Source organism: Chrysochloris asiatica, unplaced genomic scaffold (genome assembly GCF_000296735.1).
Source record: "Chrysochloris asiatica unplaced genomic scaffold, ChrAsi1.0 scaffold00007, whole genome shotgun sequence".
Classification (NCBI taxonomy): Eukaryota; Metazoa; Chordata; class Mammalia; order Afrosoricida; family Chrysochloridae; genus Chrysochloris; species Chrysochloris asiatica.
The window spans coordinates 33,730,182-33,749,227 of record NW_006408525.1 but is presented as its reverse complement, the minus strand read 5'-3'; the positions used below and the strand labels follow the sequence as shown (position 1 = coordinate 33,749,227).

Genomic DNA, 19,046 nt, shown 5'->3' with positions numbered 1-19,046 from the left:
AGGTCGGTGATTCTAGTCCACTTGCTGTTCTATGGGAGAAAGATGAGCCTTTCTGCTCCTGCAAAGATTTACAACCTTGGAAACCCTATACAGGGTCACTATGAATCAGAACCGACTCAACAGCACTTAACCACAACAAAAGGAATTGAAGAAATACAAATTAAAATGTTTCAACAAACTGAAATGAAGTCATTGGAAGAAGGACAAACTGCTCCTTAGAAGTGAGAATGGTGAGACTTTGTCTCTCACACTTTGGACATACTGTCAAGAGGGACCAATCGCTGAAGAAGGACATCATGCTTGGTAAAGTGGAGGGTCAGCAAAAGAGTGGAAAACCCCCAACACTGATACAGTGGCACCAACAATGGGCCCAAACATGGCAACAATTGTGAGGCTGGCACAGGACCAGGCAGTGTTTCATTCTTTTGTGCATAGGGTTGCTCTGAGTTGGAACTGACTCAATGGCACCTAACAAAAACAACTTTTTTACTTACCCTCATAAATTTTATAGAGAGCCTCCTAGAACTTGAAAGGACTGGGAAATATCCTGACTGCTCAGATCCACAGAACACATGACTGTGAGGCAGCTGCCCTGAGACCATCGGGGGTTTGGATCAGTTAATTGTTGTTGTTGTTGTGAAGTACGATCAAATCGGTTCCGATCCATAGTGACCCTGTATAGTTAGTGGGTGCAAAATAGACTTCTGGAACTCAGCGACGCTGATGGGTTGAGACAACGTTCTTGAGTCTCAAAGCCTTATTACAAGTTTGCAGGGAGCTCTCTTCAGACCTCATTGCTTCCCCTCTCCCCCCACCCCCATCACCCAAGAAGGGTAGAGGAGAGTCCCTCCCACCCACCAGGAGGACATGGCATATTCCTTCCGGCATCAGTTCCTTCATCATTAAAGTGGCAACAATACCTCATGATGTGTTGGGAGGATTCAATGAGTTACTACATGTTTAGCTGAACAGGGCCCACATAGTAAATGCTCAGTAAATGTTGTTACCATTATCACAGAGACACAGCATGTCCTGAGTCCCCTGAAGACACAATATGGGTCAAGACACCATCCAAAAGTTTCCTAAGTCCCAGAGAAAATGTAGAGGGTAATGCCTTCCCCACATAACCCAATAGAGATGTAAGTTTACCAGAAACTATTGTTTTTGTTATTAAGTGCCGTGGAGTCGGTTCCGACTCATAGCAACCCTATACAGGGTTTCCGAGGCTGTAAATCTTTACGGGAGCAGAAAGCTTCATCGTTCTCCCACGGAACAGCTGGTAGTTTCGAACTGCTGACCTTGCGGTTCACAGCCCGATTCGTAACCACTACGCTCAGAATCCAGAGGTGCCAGGGGAGGAAGGAAAAAACACCAACCAGACTAGAAAACCCTTCACTTTCTGGGATTTCCCTGAAACAACTGGAAAGTTCTAACTTCAACCACAGTGCCCACTACACATACACGTCCAGCGAGAAATGTCTGCTGGCTGCTTTATTTCTTTCTCCAGGGCTGGCGTCCTGCCTGCTTTTTCTGCATGAGGAAGCATTGAGATCCATACCTCAAACAGCACTGGTCCCAGTGGGAGTGAAGTTTTGAAGTCAAGACTTTTCCTGAAGTCTCTTGGCAGCCCCAGCTTCTGAGATAAGGGAAACCAGACCTGAACAGCTGGGCACTTTCATCTCCTACTCTCCCCGCAGCCCCCCCCCCCATGGCCCCTCCTCCTATCCTTGATCTCCTTGCCACTTTCTTCCCTTTTCCTTCCTTCCGTCCTCCCTAAAGATGCCGTTCTTGATTTGTCCCTGCCACAGACTACTCAGCCCTTGCTGAGGTGGCTTGGCAAGACCTAGCGGCTCCCTTCCAACAGAGGCATGTGGCATGGCTGGCTGGCTCCTCTTCCCTACGGCCCTCCCAACGCTGCCCACTAGGCCAGGCTGGCTCAGCCAGGACTATTGGGAGGAGGCCATCACTGGCCTGACAAGAAGAGGTTGTGAGGAAACCTGCCACACTTCTCTGGAGAGTACTCCCATCCTCCCATTCATTCATGGAGTCTGAGAGCAGCGGCTGGGTGGCAGGCTCATCCCAGTGAGTGAAGGCTGGGGGCAGTGCCCAGCATACAGTGCCCTAGCCTGAGGGAGCCTCACCCAGCAAAGGGCCTGCCGTCTAGAACAGGTGTTTAGTGTTTGTTAAATTGAGGTGAGCAGAAAGAATGGAGCCAGCCCCAGGTGGTACCCTTCAGCAGGGAGGTTTAGAGTAGGGTCCTTGGGATTCCCCTGGCACCTGAAAGCCCATCTAAAATGCGTATGGTGAGGCACAAGGCTCTGGGGAGGGCTTCAGCCACTGAGAAAAGAGAGAAGTGAAACCCACTGCCAATGAGACAATTCTGACTCAGTGACCCTATAGGCCAGAGACTGTAAATCTTTATAGAAGCAGACTGGCTTATCTTTCTAACATGGAGCGTGTTTCAACCATGAACCTTTAGGTTACCAACCCACACTTAACCTGCTGCCCCAGAGCTCCATGAGAGAAGTGAGGACAGGTGTTTTTTCTAGTGGTTTAAACCTGTAGATGTTCGCAACCCGCCCTTCCCCCTGCCCTGCTTTCACACCTTTGCTTTTCCTCTCACCCAGAGGAAATGTCAGCAGGGCAAGGGGACCTCGGCCCCTGGGTGGCTCCCAGTTGTCTGGTCAAGTGATCCTGGAGTTTTGGCCAAGAACAGGGCTTAACTCACAAAGGGAGCCTAGGGTAAAGTAAATTAATCATTAAGTTGTTGTTGTTATTAGGTGCCATCGAGTCGGTACCAACTCATAGCAACCCTATGTACATCAGAATGAAACACTGCCCAGTCCTGGGCCAACCTCACAATTGTTGCCACGCTTCAGCCCACTGATGCTGCCACTCTGCCAATCTATCTTGCTGGGGGTCTTCCTCTTTTTCTCTGACCCTCTACATTACCACACATGATATCCTTCTCCAGCAACTGATCCCTCCTGACAATATGTCCAAAGTATAAGAGACGAGAAAGTTGGCCATCCTGGCCTCCAAGAAGCACTCTGGCTGCACTTGTTCCAACACAGATCTGTTGGTTCTTTTGGCAGCCCATGGCACTTTCCAATATTCTCCAACACCATGACTCAAAAGCATCAATTCTTCTATGGTCTTCCTTATTCACTGTCTAGCTTTCGCATGCATATAAGGTTATTGAAAATTACCATGGCTTGGGTCAGGTACACCTTATTCCTCAAGCTGACATCTTTGCTCTTCAAAACTTTAAAAAGTCCTTGTGCAGCTGATTTGCCTAATGCAATACATCGTTTGATTTCATGACTGCCGCTTCCATGAGTGTTAATAGTTGATCCAAAAAGAATGAAACACTGTCAGATACAGTGCCGGAAAATGAGCCCCTCAGGTTGGAAGGCACTCAAAATGCTACTGAGCAAGAGCTGCCTCTTCAAAGTAGAGTTGACCATGATGACACGAATGGAGTAAAGCCCGTGGGGGTAAAGCCCACGGGACCTTCATTTGCTGATGGGGTACAACTCAAAATGAAGAGAAACAGCTGTAAACATCCATTAATAATCAGAACATGGAATGTACAAAGTATGACTCTAGGAAAATTGGAAATTGTCAAAAATAAAATGGAACACATGAACATTGGTATCTTAGGCATTAGTGAGCTGAAATGGACACCATGGGTGACCCTGCTGGTATTTAAAGGACCCGTGGCATAGCTTCCAGAATCACAGCAACTCACAAGCCACCACATTATGACAAACTGACAGACAAGTGGTGGAATCATTAAGTACCCCCTGAGAATTGGGCCTTCCTCCAGGTCAGGAAAACCACCATGGTGGGGCCACACAGAAGAGAGACCTCTGGCCTTGGCTGCTGCAGCCCAGGCCTCAGAAAAGCAGCTCCGAGCTCCCCCTAGGAGTGCCCTCACTCACTAAATGGCACCCCATTCACCCTGAGATTCTGGTCAAAAGCTTCGGCCTCTCTCTTCCTCCCAGCACCACATCCAGTCCCAGCAAGGGAAGCAGCGCCCCCTTGTGACATACTCAGGTGAGCTTGCTTGTATTTTCATGAACACTAAAGATATCCAAGAAACCAACCAAAGAAGTCATATCAGAAGGCAACAAGATGGTTGGGGGCAGGGGGAACAAGACTTCCCAGTGTGTATTCTGGTGTGGCGCTGTAAGGTCAGCACTGAACTGCAAACCACAAGACCGGCAGTTCAAACCCACCAGCTGCTCCAGAGTAGCTATGAGTCAACAGCAGTTAACAACCAAACATCTTGTATCAGTTAGATTTCGAAACACGCAAATGTAGAAACGGATCCAAAAGATAATGAACAAGGCTAAACACACACACATTGAATCTACAAACCACAATCTGCTCATGCCTCGATTAGTACAAGACCTTCCTAAGAGCTTTCCTGCCTTCACTCCCTATTGCCAGTTATCATTGTTGTTAAGTGCCATCGAGTCGGTTCCAACCCATAGCGACACTGTACAGGGTTTCCGAGGAGCGACTGGTGAGCTTGAACTGCCGATATTGAGTTCAAACCAACCTCGGAGTCCTGCGTATTAATCCATAGCGCCACGCCCAGACTCCCCCCTATTGCGTATCCACCTCTATTTCCCACATCCTGGCCAGGGCGACCTTGGTCAGAGGTCACTCAGATTGGCCACTCCTGCTGACTTCCTCCACGAACTTCCCAAGATCCTTAAAACAATATCCACACCCTACCACTATCCTTGAGCCCTTGGACTGTGTCTGGCTCTGACCACCTCTCTGCCCCCAACCCTCCTGGCTCGCTGTGGTCATCTCTAGTCAGTCTCACCCCCTTGCGTCCTCTAAGGCACCTGGGACTAGCTGCTCACTGTCTCCCTTCTCAGGTGAGAGCCCCCCAAGTCACCTCCCTAACCCCTAGCTCCTAGCCCCAATTTACCCTGCTTTACTCCTCCCTGAAGAGCAGTGGGTAATTGCTTGGCTGCTAACTGAAAGGTCGACAGTTCAAACCCACTAGTAACTCCACAGAAGATGTGGTGGTATGCTTATGTAAATGTTGGTAGGTGGGGTTGAATCAGTACCAATTCATAGTGACCCTATGCACAACAGAACAAAACACCTCCCGGCCCTTCACCAACCTCACAATCTTTGCTACACTTGAGCCCATTACTGCTGCCACTGTGTCAATCCATCTCCTTGGGGGTCTCCCTCTTTTTCGTTGACCCTCCACTTTACCAAGCATGATGTCCTTCTCCAGAGACTGGTCCCTCCTGGTAATATGTCCAAGTCTGGCCATCCTGGTTTCCTAGGAGCACCCTGGCTGTACTTCTTCCAACACAGAACTGTTTGTTCTTTTGGCAGTCCATGGTACTTTTAATATTCTCCTCCAACACAATAACTCAAATCCATCAATTCTTCTACGGTCATCTTTATTCATTGTCCAACTTTCACATGTATACAAGGCTATTTAAAATACCATGGCTTGAGTCAGGCACACCTTAGTCTTCAAAGTGACATTTTTTGCTCTTGAATACTTTAAAGAGGTCATGTGCAGCAGATTTGTCTATTACGTCATTTGATCTCTTGACTGCTGCTTCCATGAAGGTTGATGCTTGATCTGAGCAAAATGAAGTCTTTGACAACTTCAGTCTTTTCTCCATTTATATGGATGTTAGTTTTTGGCCCAGTGGTGAGGATTTTTGTTTTCTTTACATTGAGGTGCATCCCATACCAAAGGTCTTTAATCTTCATCAGCAAATATTTTAAGTTCTCTTCATTTTCAGCAAAGTTGTATCATGTGCATATTGCAGGTTGTTAATGAGGCTTTCTCCAACCCATTTTTCTTCATATAATCCAGCTTCTCAAACTTTGCTCAGCATTCAGATTGGATAAATACGGTGAAAGAATACAACCCTGACGTACACCTTTCCTAATATTAAACCATTCAGTGTTTCTTTGTTCTGTTTGAACTGCCTCTTAGTCTATGTACAGCTTCTTCATGATTACCATTAAGTGTTCAGGAATACTCATTCTCGGCAATGTTACACAACCTTGGAAACCCTATGAGGCGGTTCTACTGTTCTCGAGGGTTGCTATGAGTTGGAATCAACTTTATGGCAGTGGGTTTGTTTTTGTGTTTTTGTTTTTAACTGGTTCTTAGCACCACCTGAAGCAGCTCTGGTAACTTAGTGGCTTACACATTGAGCTGTTACCCACAAGGCCAGCCAGCAGTGTGCATCCACCAGTCACTCTGAAGGAGAAGGATGAGGATTTCAGCACCCATAAATATTTACAGCTTCAGAAATCACATACAGGGTCACTAGGAGTCGGAACCCACTTGACGCAGCAGCAGCAGCAGCAGCAGCGGCACCCAACACCCAGCATTAGACATCTCTAGAGTCATCTGTTTACTGCTCTATCTCCAGTCCAGATGTCCACTGAACCAGCAGGTGAGTGAAGATCTGGTGGAGACATGTCCTGTTGTCCACTCCTCTGGCTCCTACCCAGCTTCACCCCGTTTCCCAAGCTGGTAGAGTCCAAGCTCCTCCAAGGATAAATCTGAACTTTCTCATGGCTCAGAGGTGGGCACGAAAGCAGCCTAGAAAATCGGGATGCTGACTCACCACCCAGGGCGGGCGGTGGTTGGTGATGATGTGCCGTGGAGTCAGTGCCTACTCACGGTGACCCTGTATAAAGTCTCTATGGCTATAAACCTTTACAGGAGCAGTAAGCCTCATCTTTCTCCTGTAGAGCAACTGGTAGATTTGAACAGAGCTTGTGGTTAGCAACCCAGTTTATAATCCACTATGCTACCAGGGATGGCAGGGCACCCAAAATGTTCATGGGGTGCTACAGCCCAGAACAGCTGCCATCCTAAAGGTTCGTGCCTCAGACCCACCCAGCGGCTCTGCAGAAAAGGCCTGGCAAACTGCTGCCCTAAAGATTGTTGTTGTTGTTGTTAAGTGCCGCCGAGTCGGTTCTGACTCATAGCAACCTTGTATAAGGTTTCCGAAGAGTGGCTGGTGAATTTGAACCACTGACTTTGCAGTTCAAACCAATCTGGCAGTCCCTTGCTTACCCTACAGTGCCATCCCAGGACTCTTTCCATAAGGATTGTTGTTAAGTGCTGTGGAGTAGGTTCCTACTCAGCAACCCTACTGTGGTAGCTCTCTGTAACACATGGGGTGGCAGTGAGTCAAACTCAAGGGCAGTGTGGGCTGTTTTAAGAGCTTTGCATGAATGGTGGTGGTGATGTGCTGTGAGTCACTTCCGACTCATAGCGACCCTGTATAGTTTTCCAAGGCTCATCTTATTCCCCTTCATAACAGCTGGTGGATTCAAACCGCTGACCTTGCAGTTAGCAGCCCAAATGTGTAAGTCACTACACCACCAGGGCTCCTTTTGCATGGATATCTTATTTAATCCTCAAATATCCTTCCAACAGCCCTTGGAGGTGGGTCCTGTTGTCCTCATTGGCACAGGGTGGAAGGGAAGGTGCGCTGTGATTCCCAAGGATAGAGGAAAGGGGGGAGCAGGCCCAGCAGGGGGCACCGGAGGGAGTTCCCAACAATGGGAACACAGGATGGGACGCAGGCCTCTCTACAGGGCCACAAGGAAGAACCAGGCTTGAACCACAAGAAGACAGAGACCTTTATCTTCCAAGCCTCTTAAAGGTGTTTTATTTCTTCCTTCCCTTTTTTTTTTCTTTTTTAAACAATAATGACACATTAAAAAAGTTGAGAACTACAAAAAAGGGACTGGGTCTTTGAGTCCGTGTTCACATTGTCCCACGCCATGGCACCAGGACTGGCGGCACATGCCATCAGGACCTGGCTGGGAGTCTGGCCCCTGGGAAAGACCCCCTGGGCAGCTCCCCCAGAGGGGCCTCCCCAGGCACTCGGGTGCTGTTCCTCCAGGCCCCACTAGAGGGCGGCACCAGAGTTGCCCTGGCTCCCACTTCTCCGCGGCCCCCAGAACTCTTCCCCTCTCCCCAAACCAAAGTCAGGAGCTAAAAGAGCTAGGGAACTTATTTTGGTCCCCACAGGGGACTCTCTCAGGAGCAGAGCCCTCCCCTGGCCAGCAGGAGATGATACCCCAGCCCAACCCAGTCACCCCTGGGAGGCTTGGGGTGTCTCTCCACAGTCCAGTCTCCAGAGCAACAGAAACCACACCAATGCACTGGTTCTCAGACCAGACCCCGACCTCTCCCGCCGCGGCCATGCCACCTCAGAAGGTACAGGAGTTGCAATGCTCCCACCAAGAGCAAGAGGACTCCTCAAGCCCCAGGGCCCTGGCTCGGATGGGAAGGCGCCATGAGAAGAGATGAGGAGCAAGGGGGCGGGGCTCAGTTGAGGCCGCCAAGTGGGAGGAGCAGAAACGACAGAGCGCTGCGTGAAGGGGCAGGGGAGGCTCCTCAGGCTCTGCAAATAGGAAAGGGGTCCTAGGCGTGGGTAGTAGGTCTGGGCAAGGGGCCCCTCGAGAGACAGCGGCAAACAGGCTCCCATCCCCCCCTCCCATCTTGCCTCTGGTTACCACGAGAGCACAGGGCCAGGTGACAAGACCTCAATCCTCTCTGTAGGGGGCACACCATGCTGTACTCAGTCCAGCCCTCACGGCTGAGACCCCACCAGTCCAGACCCTGCCCAGCCCTGACTCCCAACAGCGACTCCCAAGGGCACCCCTCTGCAGGCCATCTGGACTGGCAGCAGGTGAGGGCCCTGCTGACCCAGGGCTCCAGCCTCCCCAGCCCCACCCACGCCCATGGCTCTAGTCTTGCTGCTCATTCATTTCCATGTCGGACACCAGGATGTTCTTCTCTGTGGCCTCGCCGGGGCCAGAGGAGCTGCGGCTATAGCGGGCCCCCTCGAAGGCCCCACGCTCCACACTCTTCCGCCGCCGATAGAGGATCAGGGCCACGGTCAGCAGGACCAAGAGCAGCAGCACGGCCATCAGCACCACCACCAGGGCAGCAGGGTTCTCAGGGAGCGCCGCTGCGGTGACACGGTGACACGGATGGATGTCTAATCGGCGCTGAGCAGCCCTCCCAGCCCCCACCAGGCCACCCACCGCCAGGATCCAAGAGAAGAGGCATCCCAAGAGGCGGGCTAGCCTCAGCTCTGCCCTTGGCTTACCTGATGGAGAGAAGCTGCTCGCCTCAGCTGTAGGAGGGAGAGAGGTAATCAATCAATCATAATAGCAATGATGATAATAACAATAAATAGTACCTCCTAAGTACTTTATTTGCTTTAATAATAAATAAGAGTACTTGCTAAGTATCTGACACATTTTTCTTTTTTTAACTCATTCATCTGCACTAGAATCCCTGAGTACAGAGACCTGGTGGCACTGTGGGTTGGTTTAGGTGTTGGGCTGCTAAACACATGGTTGGTGGTTCAAACCCACTAGCTGCTCTGAGGGAGAACAATGAGGCTGTCTGCTTCGTAAAAGTCTTGGAAACCCTATATTGGGTCATTAGGAGTCAGAATTGATTTGATGGCATTGGTTTGGTGTTTTTGTGTGTGTGTGCTTTGAGTCTCTGGGTGGTTACAGACGCAAAACACATTCAGATCCTAACCTAAAGGCTGCGAGTTTGAGTCCACCCAGAAAAGCCACAGCTTGACGCAGCAGCAGCAGCAGCAGAACCTAAAGGCTGCGAGTTTGAGTCCACCCAGAAAAGCCACAAAAGAAAGACTTGGCAACCTACTTCCAAAACTCCCGCCACTGAACATCCTCCAGAGTACAGTTCTGTTTTTAAAGAAATCTATGAAGCAGGTACTATTACTACACTCTCCATTTTCTGCATGAGGAAACCAAAGCACAGAGCTGGAGCAACTTGCCCACCATCACAAAGTTGCTAAGTAATGGAGTCACAAGGACCAAACCCTAGCTGTGCTCTGAACAAAAGCGCCAGGGTATGCTGACCACTGGGCCTTCTTAAGTCTCCAGGGCCAGTCCTTCCACCGATCAGTTTATCCAGGGGCGTGTCCTAGCTGCCTCCCCCTGCCTTGGCCTGTTCATACCCTCCCATCCACCAGGTCCCTGCAGATGAAGACATGGCCCCTGACCCCACCACAGCATCAGATGCATGAGGGTGGATGGAGGAGGAGTGGTCTGTCTGAGACAAGGGCTCACCTCGAGGGAGTTTGCAAACAACACCCATGGTGACGTTGGTGCACGCCCCGGGCCGCCACAGCCCGCTGCTGCTCTGGATCCAGTAGCAGCTGTTGTGGCTCAGCATGCTGGGGCCCAGGCCGGGGGGACCCCAGTTGGAGTAGTTCACGGCTGTGTTGTCCTGCCAGACCAGGGTGCCTCCTAGGGGAGAGAAAGCACTAAAGGGTTCAGAGGAGGGAAAACAGGGTGGAGCAGGAGGGAGAACTTGTTCTAGAATAGTCCGTCTTCCACCCCTACCCTAGTCAAGCCTTGGGCAGGAGGGAAAGCATGAGGACCCATCCCTACCCACAGGGCACCCACCTTTGGGGCTAAAGTTCATGCCCAGCCAGGCACCCCGACTCTGGCCCTCTGAGCTCTGCAGATGCTCCCAGATGAACACGTTCTCCATCTCATCCAGGATGGACAGGACGGCCCCACCCGCTGGACACAGAAAGGCTGGAGTTAGGGCAGACAGACCTCCCTGGTACAGCAGAGCCCCCAGCGTGGCCCCAGCCCTGCTCTCAGGAAGCCTGAAGGAGGATGAGTGTGAGCATGTACATTTGTGTGTACGTGTAGTATTACTGATGCTGTTGTTAGCTGCCAAACACTCAATAGCAATTAACAACATAGCAGTTGTATTTGTAGTGTTTTGAGGAACCTCCAAACTGTTTTGCACATGGCTCTACCATTTTATATTCCCCCTAGTAGGGGATAAGGATTCCAATTTCCCCACATGCTTGCCAACATTTGTCGTTTTCTAGTTTTGTCATCCTGGTGGTGGTGTGCCATCGAGTCAGATTTGACTCACAGCGACCCTGTACAGGGTTTCTGAGGAGTGGTTGGTGAGTTTGAACCAGCGCCACACCAGGACTCCTGGCCATCCTAGCAGGGGTGGAATGGTATCCGGCAGCCGGTTTGATTGGCAGCTCTCTGATGGCAAAGACACCTTTACATGTGTTTTGTGACCACTTGAATGTCTTCTTTGGTGAAGTGTCTATTCAAGTCCTTTGCCCATTTTAAGATTGGGTTGTCTTTTTGTGGTTAAGCTATAGAAATTTTATATTGTTGTTGTTAAGTGCCATCGAGTTGGTGCCAACTCAAAGAGACCCTGTATAGGGTTTCCAAGGAGCAGCTGGTGACCTTGAACCAGACATTGTGACTCAAACCAACTTTGCAGTCCAGTGCATTGAACTATAGTGCCACAAGGTTATTAGATTCTTGTTAGATACATGTTTTTTCAAGATAGTCTCCCAGTTGGTAGCTACTTTTTTCACCTTTTTGGTAGTCTTTTGTTGAACTTTGTTGTTGTTGTTTATGAAGTCCTATTTATTGTCTTTGGCTGTTAGTGCTTTTGTTATTGTATTAGATAATCCATTTTTAAAAGCTATGTGTGGCGCATTGCCCCATTTATTCTTCTGAGAATGTTATGGTTTTAGCTCTGTACATTTAGGTCCTTAATCCATTAAAATTTATTTTTGTATGTGGCATGAGGCATTTCTTTTTCTGCATGTGGAATCTAGTTTTCTCAGCACCATCTCTTTCTCCATCAAATGGACTTAGTAACCTTGTCAAAAATCAGTTGACCATAGATATTTAGGTTTATTTCTAGACTCTCTATTATGTTCTGTTGGTCTATGTGTTATTGTTCTATCAGTAGGAGGCTACTTGGACTATTCAGATTGTAGAGTATACCTTCCTACTTTCTTCTTCTCTTTCAACACTGTTTCAGCTATTCAGGGAGCTCCTGCCATTCCATATAAAATTTAAGGATCAACTTTTCTACTTCTGTAAAGAACATTGTTATTTGGATCAGGATTGTGTGGAATCTGTAGATCGCTTTGGATGGTATTTACATGTAACAAGATTGTCTTCCAATCCATGTACAGGGTTTCCACTGGCAGATTTTTGCAAGTGGATTACTAGGCATTTCTTCCTAGTCCGTCTTAGTCTGGAAGTTCTGCTGAAGCCCATTCAGCATCATAGCAGCACACAAGCTCCCACCGGTGGAAGATGGTCACTGCACATTAGGAACACCACCACCAGGATGGAACCTGGGTGAGAATTCTGCCTCTGTGTTAGAAAACGGGGGCCTGCCTATAGGTATACATTACAGACACGGCACTCATGGGGTCGCTGAGTGTCCATGTGACGAGTTACGCCCTGAAACCGCCACGAAGTAGCCTGAATCTGTCTGCGTGGGGTACCCAGCCCCAGCCCTGCGCCCCCTCACCTCTCTGGCAGCGCTGCAGCGCCTCCTTGTGGCCCAGAAGTAGCTCCAGGTGGAAAGAGTAGCAGTGTTCCCGGAAGGGAATCCACATGGAGTCAGCCAGCCCTTGGGGGCAGCTGCCCTGGTAGCTTATTCTTCGAGGAGGAGGGGGTCCTGTGGGGGCACAGAACGGAGGGATGGCCCGGAGTCCTCCCGGGGGCCAACTGCACTTAGCCCACCCCTTGGGTCCAGTGCTGGACACTCACCACCACCAACGCCACACACAGCCCCCTGCAACTTGGTGTTGCAATTGGTGGTGCGCCAGCTGCCATCCACATCCACATAGGCGCAACCCCCAGGCTGGGGCTCCCCGTCCTGCCAGCTCGCGTAGCTCAGCGGCTCCTCAGAAACCCAGGAGTACTTCCGGGAGCCCTGGACAAGGAACAGGTCGTCAGCGTGGGAGAAAGGAATGGGCAGTGAGGGGATGGAGTGGGAGTTTATGGGGAATGGGCGGGCAAGGCCCGGGGCCGAGAGCGGCGCGGTGGTCGCTCACCTCTTCGCTGGTCAGCCCGATCCAGAGCGGTGTGCGGAGGCCTCGAGCGGCCTGCGTCAGGAAGGCCTGGGTGTAGGGGTCTGGCACTCGGGCCAGGCTGGTGTTGCGACTCTCACACAGCAGGAGGGCGTCGTGCCAGCGTAGCGGCTTCTGCAGCAGCCGGAAGGTGCCATTGAGGTAGGAGAGCTCAGAGCCCGGGGCAGGGGGCGATGCCGCTGGGGATGGGCTCAGGGAGGGGTCTGCAGGGAAGGGGACAGGGCTCAGGCTAGGCTCTGCCACCCTCACCCCATTCCCATGCCAGAGGTGGGAACTTAGGTGACCCAAATTTTTTTGAAGTTTTTAATTTTTTATTTTATTTTTTAATTTATGGTTTTTATTGTTGATTGAGAGTTTACAGGGCACATCATCAGTTTCACATTCAACCATTCAAATAACTTGTTTCATTACATTGATTATAATCCCCTCCATATACCATGAGTTAACAGTATTTCTCTCTATCTACTTTAGCTTTTTAAAAAACACACAAACCAAAAAAACCCATTCAGGCATATATAATAATTTACATCTCCAAAGGGCAGGGTGACCCATTCTTGTTACTAATTTGCTAATAAGCAGATGAGCTGGACCGAAGTTTTGAGTGACTCCACCCAAGGAACTCAGGGCATTGGACCGCCGTGGATGGACTCTGGGTGGCCCTCCACAGAGCCTCAAGTTCCCAATATCGCGCCTGTCAGCAGTGCACGCTGGTCCACATCTAAGTCCGTCCTCAGCCCTCCGTAATGACGCTGAACCTTCCTCCTGAGACCCCTGGGTGCTCACTGCCCTTCCCTCTTATTGGCCCCCTGCCTTTCTGCCCATCAGCCTGACCTCCCAGGTCTCATTCCTCCTGGCCTGGCCCACAGCTCCTGGCCCAGTGCCATCTGCTGGGGAGGACTTCACTGTTGACTCATACCGGTGCCCTTCTGACAGATGAAGCCGTGTGTCTCTTCCGTACAGCTCCGGTCATCCCAACGTCCAGTGAGGAGGGCTGAGGGGCTGTGCAGGACCACTGCACAGCTGGTCTGGAGGGAAGCAGTTACTCAGGGAGGTCCACACGGTAACCACCATCCTATGCCACTGCTTCCTAATGGCCCAGGGACCAGGTAAGCAGGTTGGGGCAGGGATGAAGACTAGTGGGGCCGGAGAGTGGGGCAGCCGTCCTCACCGGTTTATTGCCACTGGTAGCTGGGCTAGGGCCAGAGGGTTCCCCAGGTGCCCAGTTGGCATACAGCAGAGGCTCCTGCTCCACCCACTGGAAATTCCTCTGCGAGGCATGGAGGCCAATCCAAAGGTCAAAGGTCACATTGGGCAGGCTGGCCGTGATGAAGGCTAGTCCCCAAAAAGAGGCTCATGAGTGACAGGGTAACCCTCCGTGTCCACCCTCTTCGCTAGCCATTTCAAGGGGCTATGGCAGAGGGCACGGGGGGCTCCCCACAGGCGGGCCCTACCTTGCTCTAAAGGCGTTGCAATGGTGACCAGTTGGGCCTCTTGCTGTTCACAGGAGAACTGTGCCTCAGACCACTTCACTTGGTCCTGGGGGTCCTGGCCCTGGATTCGGAAACACTGTGGGCGGAGTGGGGGATATGATGTCCAGCTTTACCTCCTGCCCCACAAACCCAGAGACCCTGGAGAGAAGTAGCTGGGAACCATGACACCTAGGTCCCCTTGGGCTAGGCTCCAGCACCCTCCCAGCATGGCCCAGCAGATCCACGCACACTTGTCCACACTTTGCGGAATTCTTAAGTGGGAGGCTTTCTTTGGACACCAAAGCCGTTATTACCTATGACAACAGGGCCTGGGCCAAACTCTGGACAGATGAAAATGAAGTTTAACTCATTTTCTGCTGAACACCTTCCTGAGTATTGTCTGAAGTCTGTTAGAACAACCTTTGAACTTATACGATCATCTCTGTTACTAGTTGTCACCAAGGCAAATCTGACCATGACGACCTCATATGTGCAGAATACAACTGCCCCGTAAAATTGTCAAGGCTGTGACATTCCGGAAATAGATTACCAGGCCTTTCTTCTGAGGTGGCTCTGGGTGAGTTTGAACCAGCAACCTTTTGGCTCAGAGTCAAGCACTTAACCTTCTTGATTTTTGAAGGGTCTTTGTTTCGCAGTAACTAACTGTTATTTTATGTTTCTCTTTTCCTACCTTCAGTCCTTCCATAAGGTTAAAGGAACCCCCAGTGGAAAATCATTTGTCAAGAGAAGACCCAGACAATGAATGGTTTCCAGTCATTTCCTGCTCAGAGAGAGACAAGGTGAGGAGGGAGAATGAGTATAAGGGAGTCTCAAAAGTGGGGATCAGATTCCATCTCTGACTTAGCTTTTCTGTCCTCAGCTTTCTCTTCTATAAAACTGGAGTAAAAACTTGACTTTGGGGTAATTTTAAAGATAAGGGCTTATGACGCAGAGTGCTAACAAGGGAGGAGATCCGACCCCCCTGACTATGACTAGCTTAGAATCTGCTTTACTGATGCAAAAGCTGTGTTGCAAATGGTAACATTTGTGAGTTGAAAATGGTAAATCCAGAAATAAATGCAAGAGGTTTTTGGAAAGGCTTGTCACAAAGTTCATGGATTTCACTGAAGTAGTAGATCAGAGCCAGCCTCAGGCTCCACAGAAATCACTAGTAACATGCATCATCACATTAAGAACAGCGCCAGGTAAGAAGTAACGGCTCAAGGGAGAGAGGAGTCAGTTCAGTCTGGCAAACACTCAGCGGTCCCTACCATGTGCAAGTATGTCAGGGGCCAGAGATCCTGACCTTCAGATGCTTAAAACTAGTGGGAGACACAGACCTGTAAACCTGGTGTTGCTGTTTTATACAAAATGAAGCACTTCCCGTGCTTGAGCCATCCCCCAAGATCAGCTGTGAATGGGAGCATTATGACCCATAGGGTTTTCCTTAGTTGATTTTTGGGAGGAGTTCACCAGGCTTTTCTTCCTGGTCTATCTTAGTCTGGAAGCTCCACTGAAACCCATTCAGCAACATAGCAACATGCAAGTTTCCAATGACAACTGATGGCTGCACATAAGATGCAATGATCAGGAATCAAACCAGGGCTGCCAATGAACCATCAACTTGCATCCAACTGCTACGAGGATGCAAAGGAGGGCTGAGAATTAATCAAACAAGACATCTGGGGCCCTGTAATGCAGGGGAAACAGCCTTGCACACTGCAGTCAAAAGCATTAGGAGCTTTAAACCAGGGTGGGGAATGTATTGGGCCGTATGCTATTGTTATTGTTGTTAGGTGCCATTGAGTCAATACCAACGCACAGCAACCCTCTACACAACAGAACAAAACACTGCCCGATCCTGGGCCAACCTCACAATTGTTGCCATGCTCGAGCCCATTGATGCTGCCACTTTGCCAATCCATCTCGCTGAGGGTCTTCCTCTTTTTCTCTGACCCTCCAACTTACCAAACATGATATCTTTCTCTAGCAACTGGTCCCTCCTGACAAGATGTCTGAAGTATGAGAGACGAAGTTTGGCCATCTTGGCCACCAAGGGGCACTCTGGCTGCACTTCTTCCAACACAGATCTGTAGGTTCTTTTGGCAGCCCATGGCACTTTCAATATTCTCCTCCAACCCCATAACTCAGAAGCATCAAAAGCATTAGGAGCTTTAAACCAGACGCAGGGAATGTACTGGATCATATAAGGCCCGTGAAATCATTTGGTCTGGCAACCACAGTTCCAGTCATCATGTTGTTGTTGTTGTTAAGTGCCATCAAGTCGACTCCAAATCATAGCCACCCTGTATAGGGTTTCCGAGGAGCGGCTGGTGGTCTTAAACTGCCAACCTTGCACTTTCAAACTGACATTGTAGTTCAGCACATTAACCCACAGTGCCACACCAAGACTCCAGTCATCACATTGGTGGTGGTGGTTGTGTGCCATGGAGCTAGTTCTGACTCTTAGTTTCTTTATGGGAGCAAAAAGCCTCATCTTTCTTCTACAGAACGACTGGTAGTTTCGAACTGCTAACCTTGAGGTTAGCAGCCTGACTCATAACCACTGTGCTACCAGAGCTCCTTAGTCATCACATTGTTAGTTAAGTGCCTTCGAGTCAGTTCTGACACATAGCAACACTGTATGTTGTTGTTGTTAAGTGCCGCCACGTCGATTCCAACTCATAGCAACCCTGAACAGGGTTTCCGAGGCTGTAAATCTTTACAGGAACAGAAAGCCTCATCTTTCTCCCGCAGAGCAACTGGTAGTTCCGAACTGCTGACCTTGTGGTTCACAGCCCGATTCGTAACCTCTATGCTACCAGAGATCCTTAGCAACACTGTATAGGGTTCCTGAAAAGCAGCTGGTAGATTTGAACCACCGACCTTGCAGTTCAAACCGACCTTGCGATCCAGTGTATTATCCCACAATGCCATACATTAGAGGGGAGCAGGCTAATTTTTAAGTTGATAATTTTGTATGGCCTACAAATGATGTTATAATTTGGGGCAGAAAAGGGTTCCCCTTTAACCAAAAATATCCCCGACATCTTCTTAAACAATACCATAAACTTACATAGTATAGAATGTCTGCCTTGAGCATTGTGCGCTTTTAAGAACTATCTCCATGGGATCATACTGACAACAGGAATTCCCGAGATTAAATAGGAAGCTCCAGGGGCAGTGAGCTTGCTCAGGGAGACTAGGAACAATCAGAAAAGGAGGGCAACTGGTCACACAACGTGCAGACACTGCCGAATTGGTACATGTTCTGCTGTGTAGAATCTCAACAACAACAACAAATAAAATAAATTCTTCTTTTTTAAGTGCTAGGACAGGAGAGTAATTAGTATCATTAAAATAATTCTGAAGTATTAAGAAAGGCATCAGTTACATCTATATATATATATTGTTTATTCTGCTTAATAATTAAGCCAAAGAAGTCATGAGAAGAAGGTTTTGGAAAAAGTATAATGATAAGCAAAAAATATTCAAAATTGAGGAAGAAAAGCTGGGCTATTTGAAATGTCTTATTTAGTATGATCTCAATTATGTAGAAAAGTTCAGAGGAATACTCTAGATAGTGATCATTTCTGGAGAGTGTGGTTTCAGTTTCTTCCTTTCTGTTTCTTCAAAAGTGTTAATAGTAATAACACACATTCCTTTCTTTTCTTTTTTTAGGTTGATGTGGTTAAGTGCAGTTTGACTCACAGCAACCATAGTACAGGGTTTCTGAGGCTTTAAATCTTTTTTTCCTGCAGATCGGCTAATGGGCTTGAACCACCAACATTGTGGTCCCCAGTCCAGTGCTTATCCTATGGAGCCACCACACTCCCCTTCTTTTTGTTGTTGTTGCTATGTGCCATGGAGTTGGTTCTGACTCATAGTAACCCTGTATGGGGTTTTCGAGAAGCGCTAGTGGATTTGAACCACCAACCTTGCAGTTAGAAGTTCACTGCTTATCCTACAGCACTACAGAAAGACTAATGGACCATGCAAATCCCAGTATCCATGAGCCTGAGACCAGAAGAACTAGATGGTGCCCAGTTACCATTGCTGACTACTCTGAGAGGGCTCACAATAGGAGGCTTTTGTTAAAATGAGAGAAAAATGTGGAACAAGGCTCAAAATCATAAAAAAAAAAAAAAAACAGAAAACCAGGTTTACTGGTCTACTAGTGCCTGCTGGAATCCTCGAGGCTATGGCGCTTACATCCATCAGACCTAGAGCTGAGCTTACCTAAGCCTTGGTTGAACTTTCAGCCAAATGATAGATGGGTCTGTAAATTAAGTTCAACTCATAGCAACTGTGTGTGACAGAATTGGGTTTCCAAGGCTGTGTGGAGCTATAGGATAAGCACTGGACTGCTAACCACAAGATTGGCAGTTCAAACCCATCAACTGCTACTTCGAAATGCTATACAGGATAGCTAAGAGTCTGAGCTGACTCAACAGCACTTAACACCAATCTTTACAGAAGCAGACTGCCACATCTTTCTCCCAAAGGAGTTGGCTTGAAATCACCACCTTTCTCCTAGCAGCTAAGCACTGAAACAACCAGGGCTTCTTTTGTCTGTCACTAATGTTCCAATCCGAGAAGCTGGTTCTAAGAAGAAAAATGTGGC

The 19,046-nt window shown here is 49.0% G+C and overlaps 1 protein-coding gene across 1 annotated transcript in view; it reads right to left on the bottom strand.

Annotated features, from left to right (window-relative positions):
- Positions 1–8,775: 8,775 nt before the first annotated feature.
- The window catches only part of MRC2 (mannose receptor, C type 2), an 84,189-nt gene continuing 73,918 nt past the window's right edge, over positions 8,776–19,046 (bottom strand). The window contains exons 21-30 of the mRNA XM_006833557.1: positions 14,405–14,519; positions 14,122–14,285; positions 13,870–13,978; positions 12,918–13,156; positions 12,631–12,796; positions 12,389–12,538; positions 10,480–10,599; positions 10,141–10,320; positions 9,141–9,167; positions 8,776–8,999 (exon numbers count right to left, since the gene is read on the bottom strand). Coding sequence (XP_006833620.1) covers positions 8,776–8,999; positions 9,141–9,167; positions 10,141–10,320; positions 10,480–10,599; positions 12,389–12,538; positions 12,631–12,796; positions 12,918–13,156; positions 13,870–13,978; positions 14,122–14,285; positions 14,405–14,519 — 1,494 coding nt within the window. The remainder of the gene's footprint in view (positions 9,000–9,140; positions 9,168–10,140; positions 10,321–10,479; positions 10,600–12,388; positions 12,539–12,630; positions 12,797–12,917; positions 13,157–13,869; positions 13,979–14,121; positions 14,286–14,404; positions 14,520–19,046) is intronic.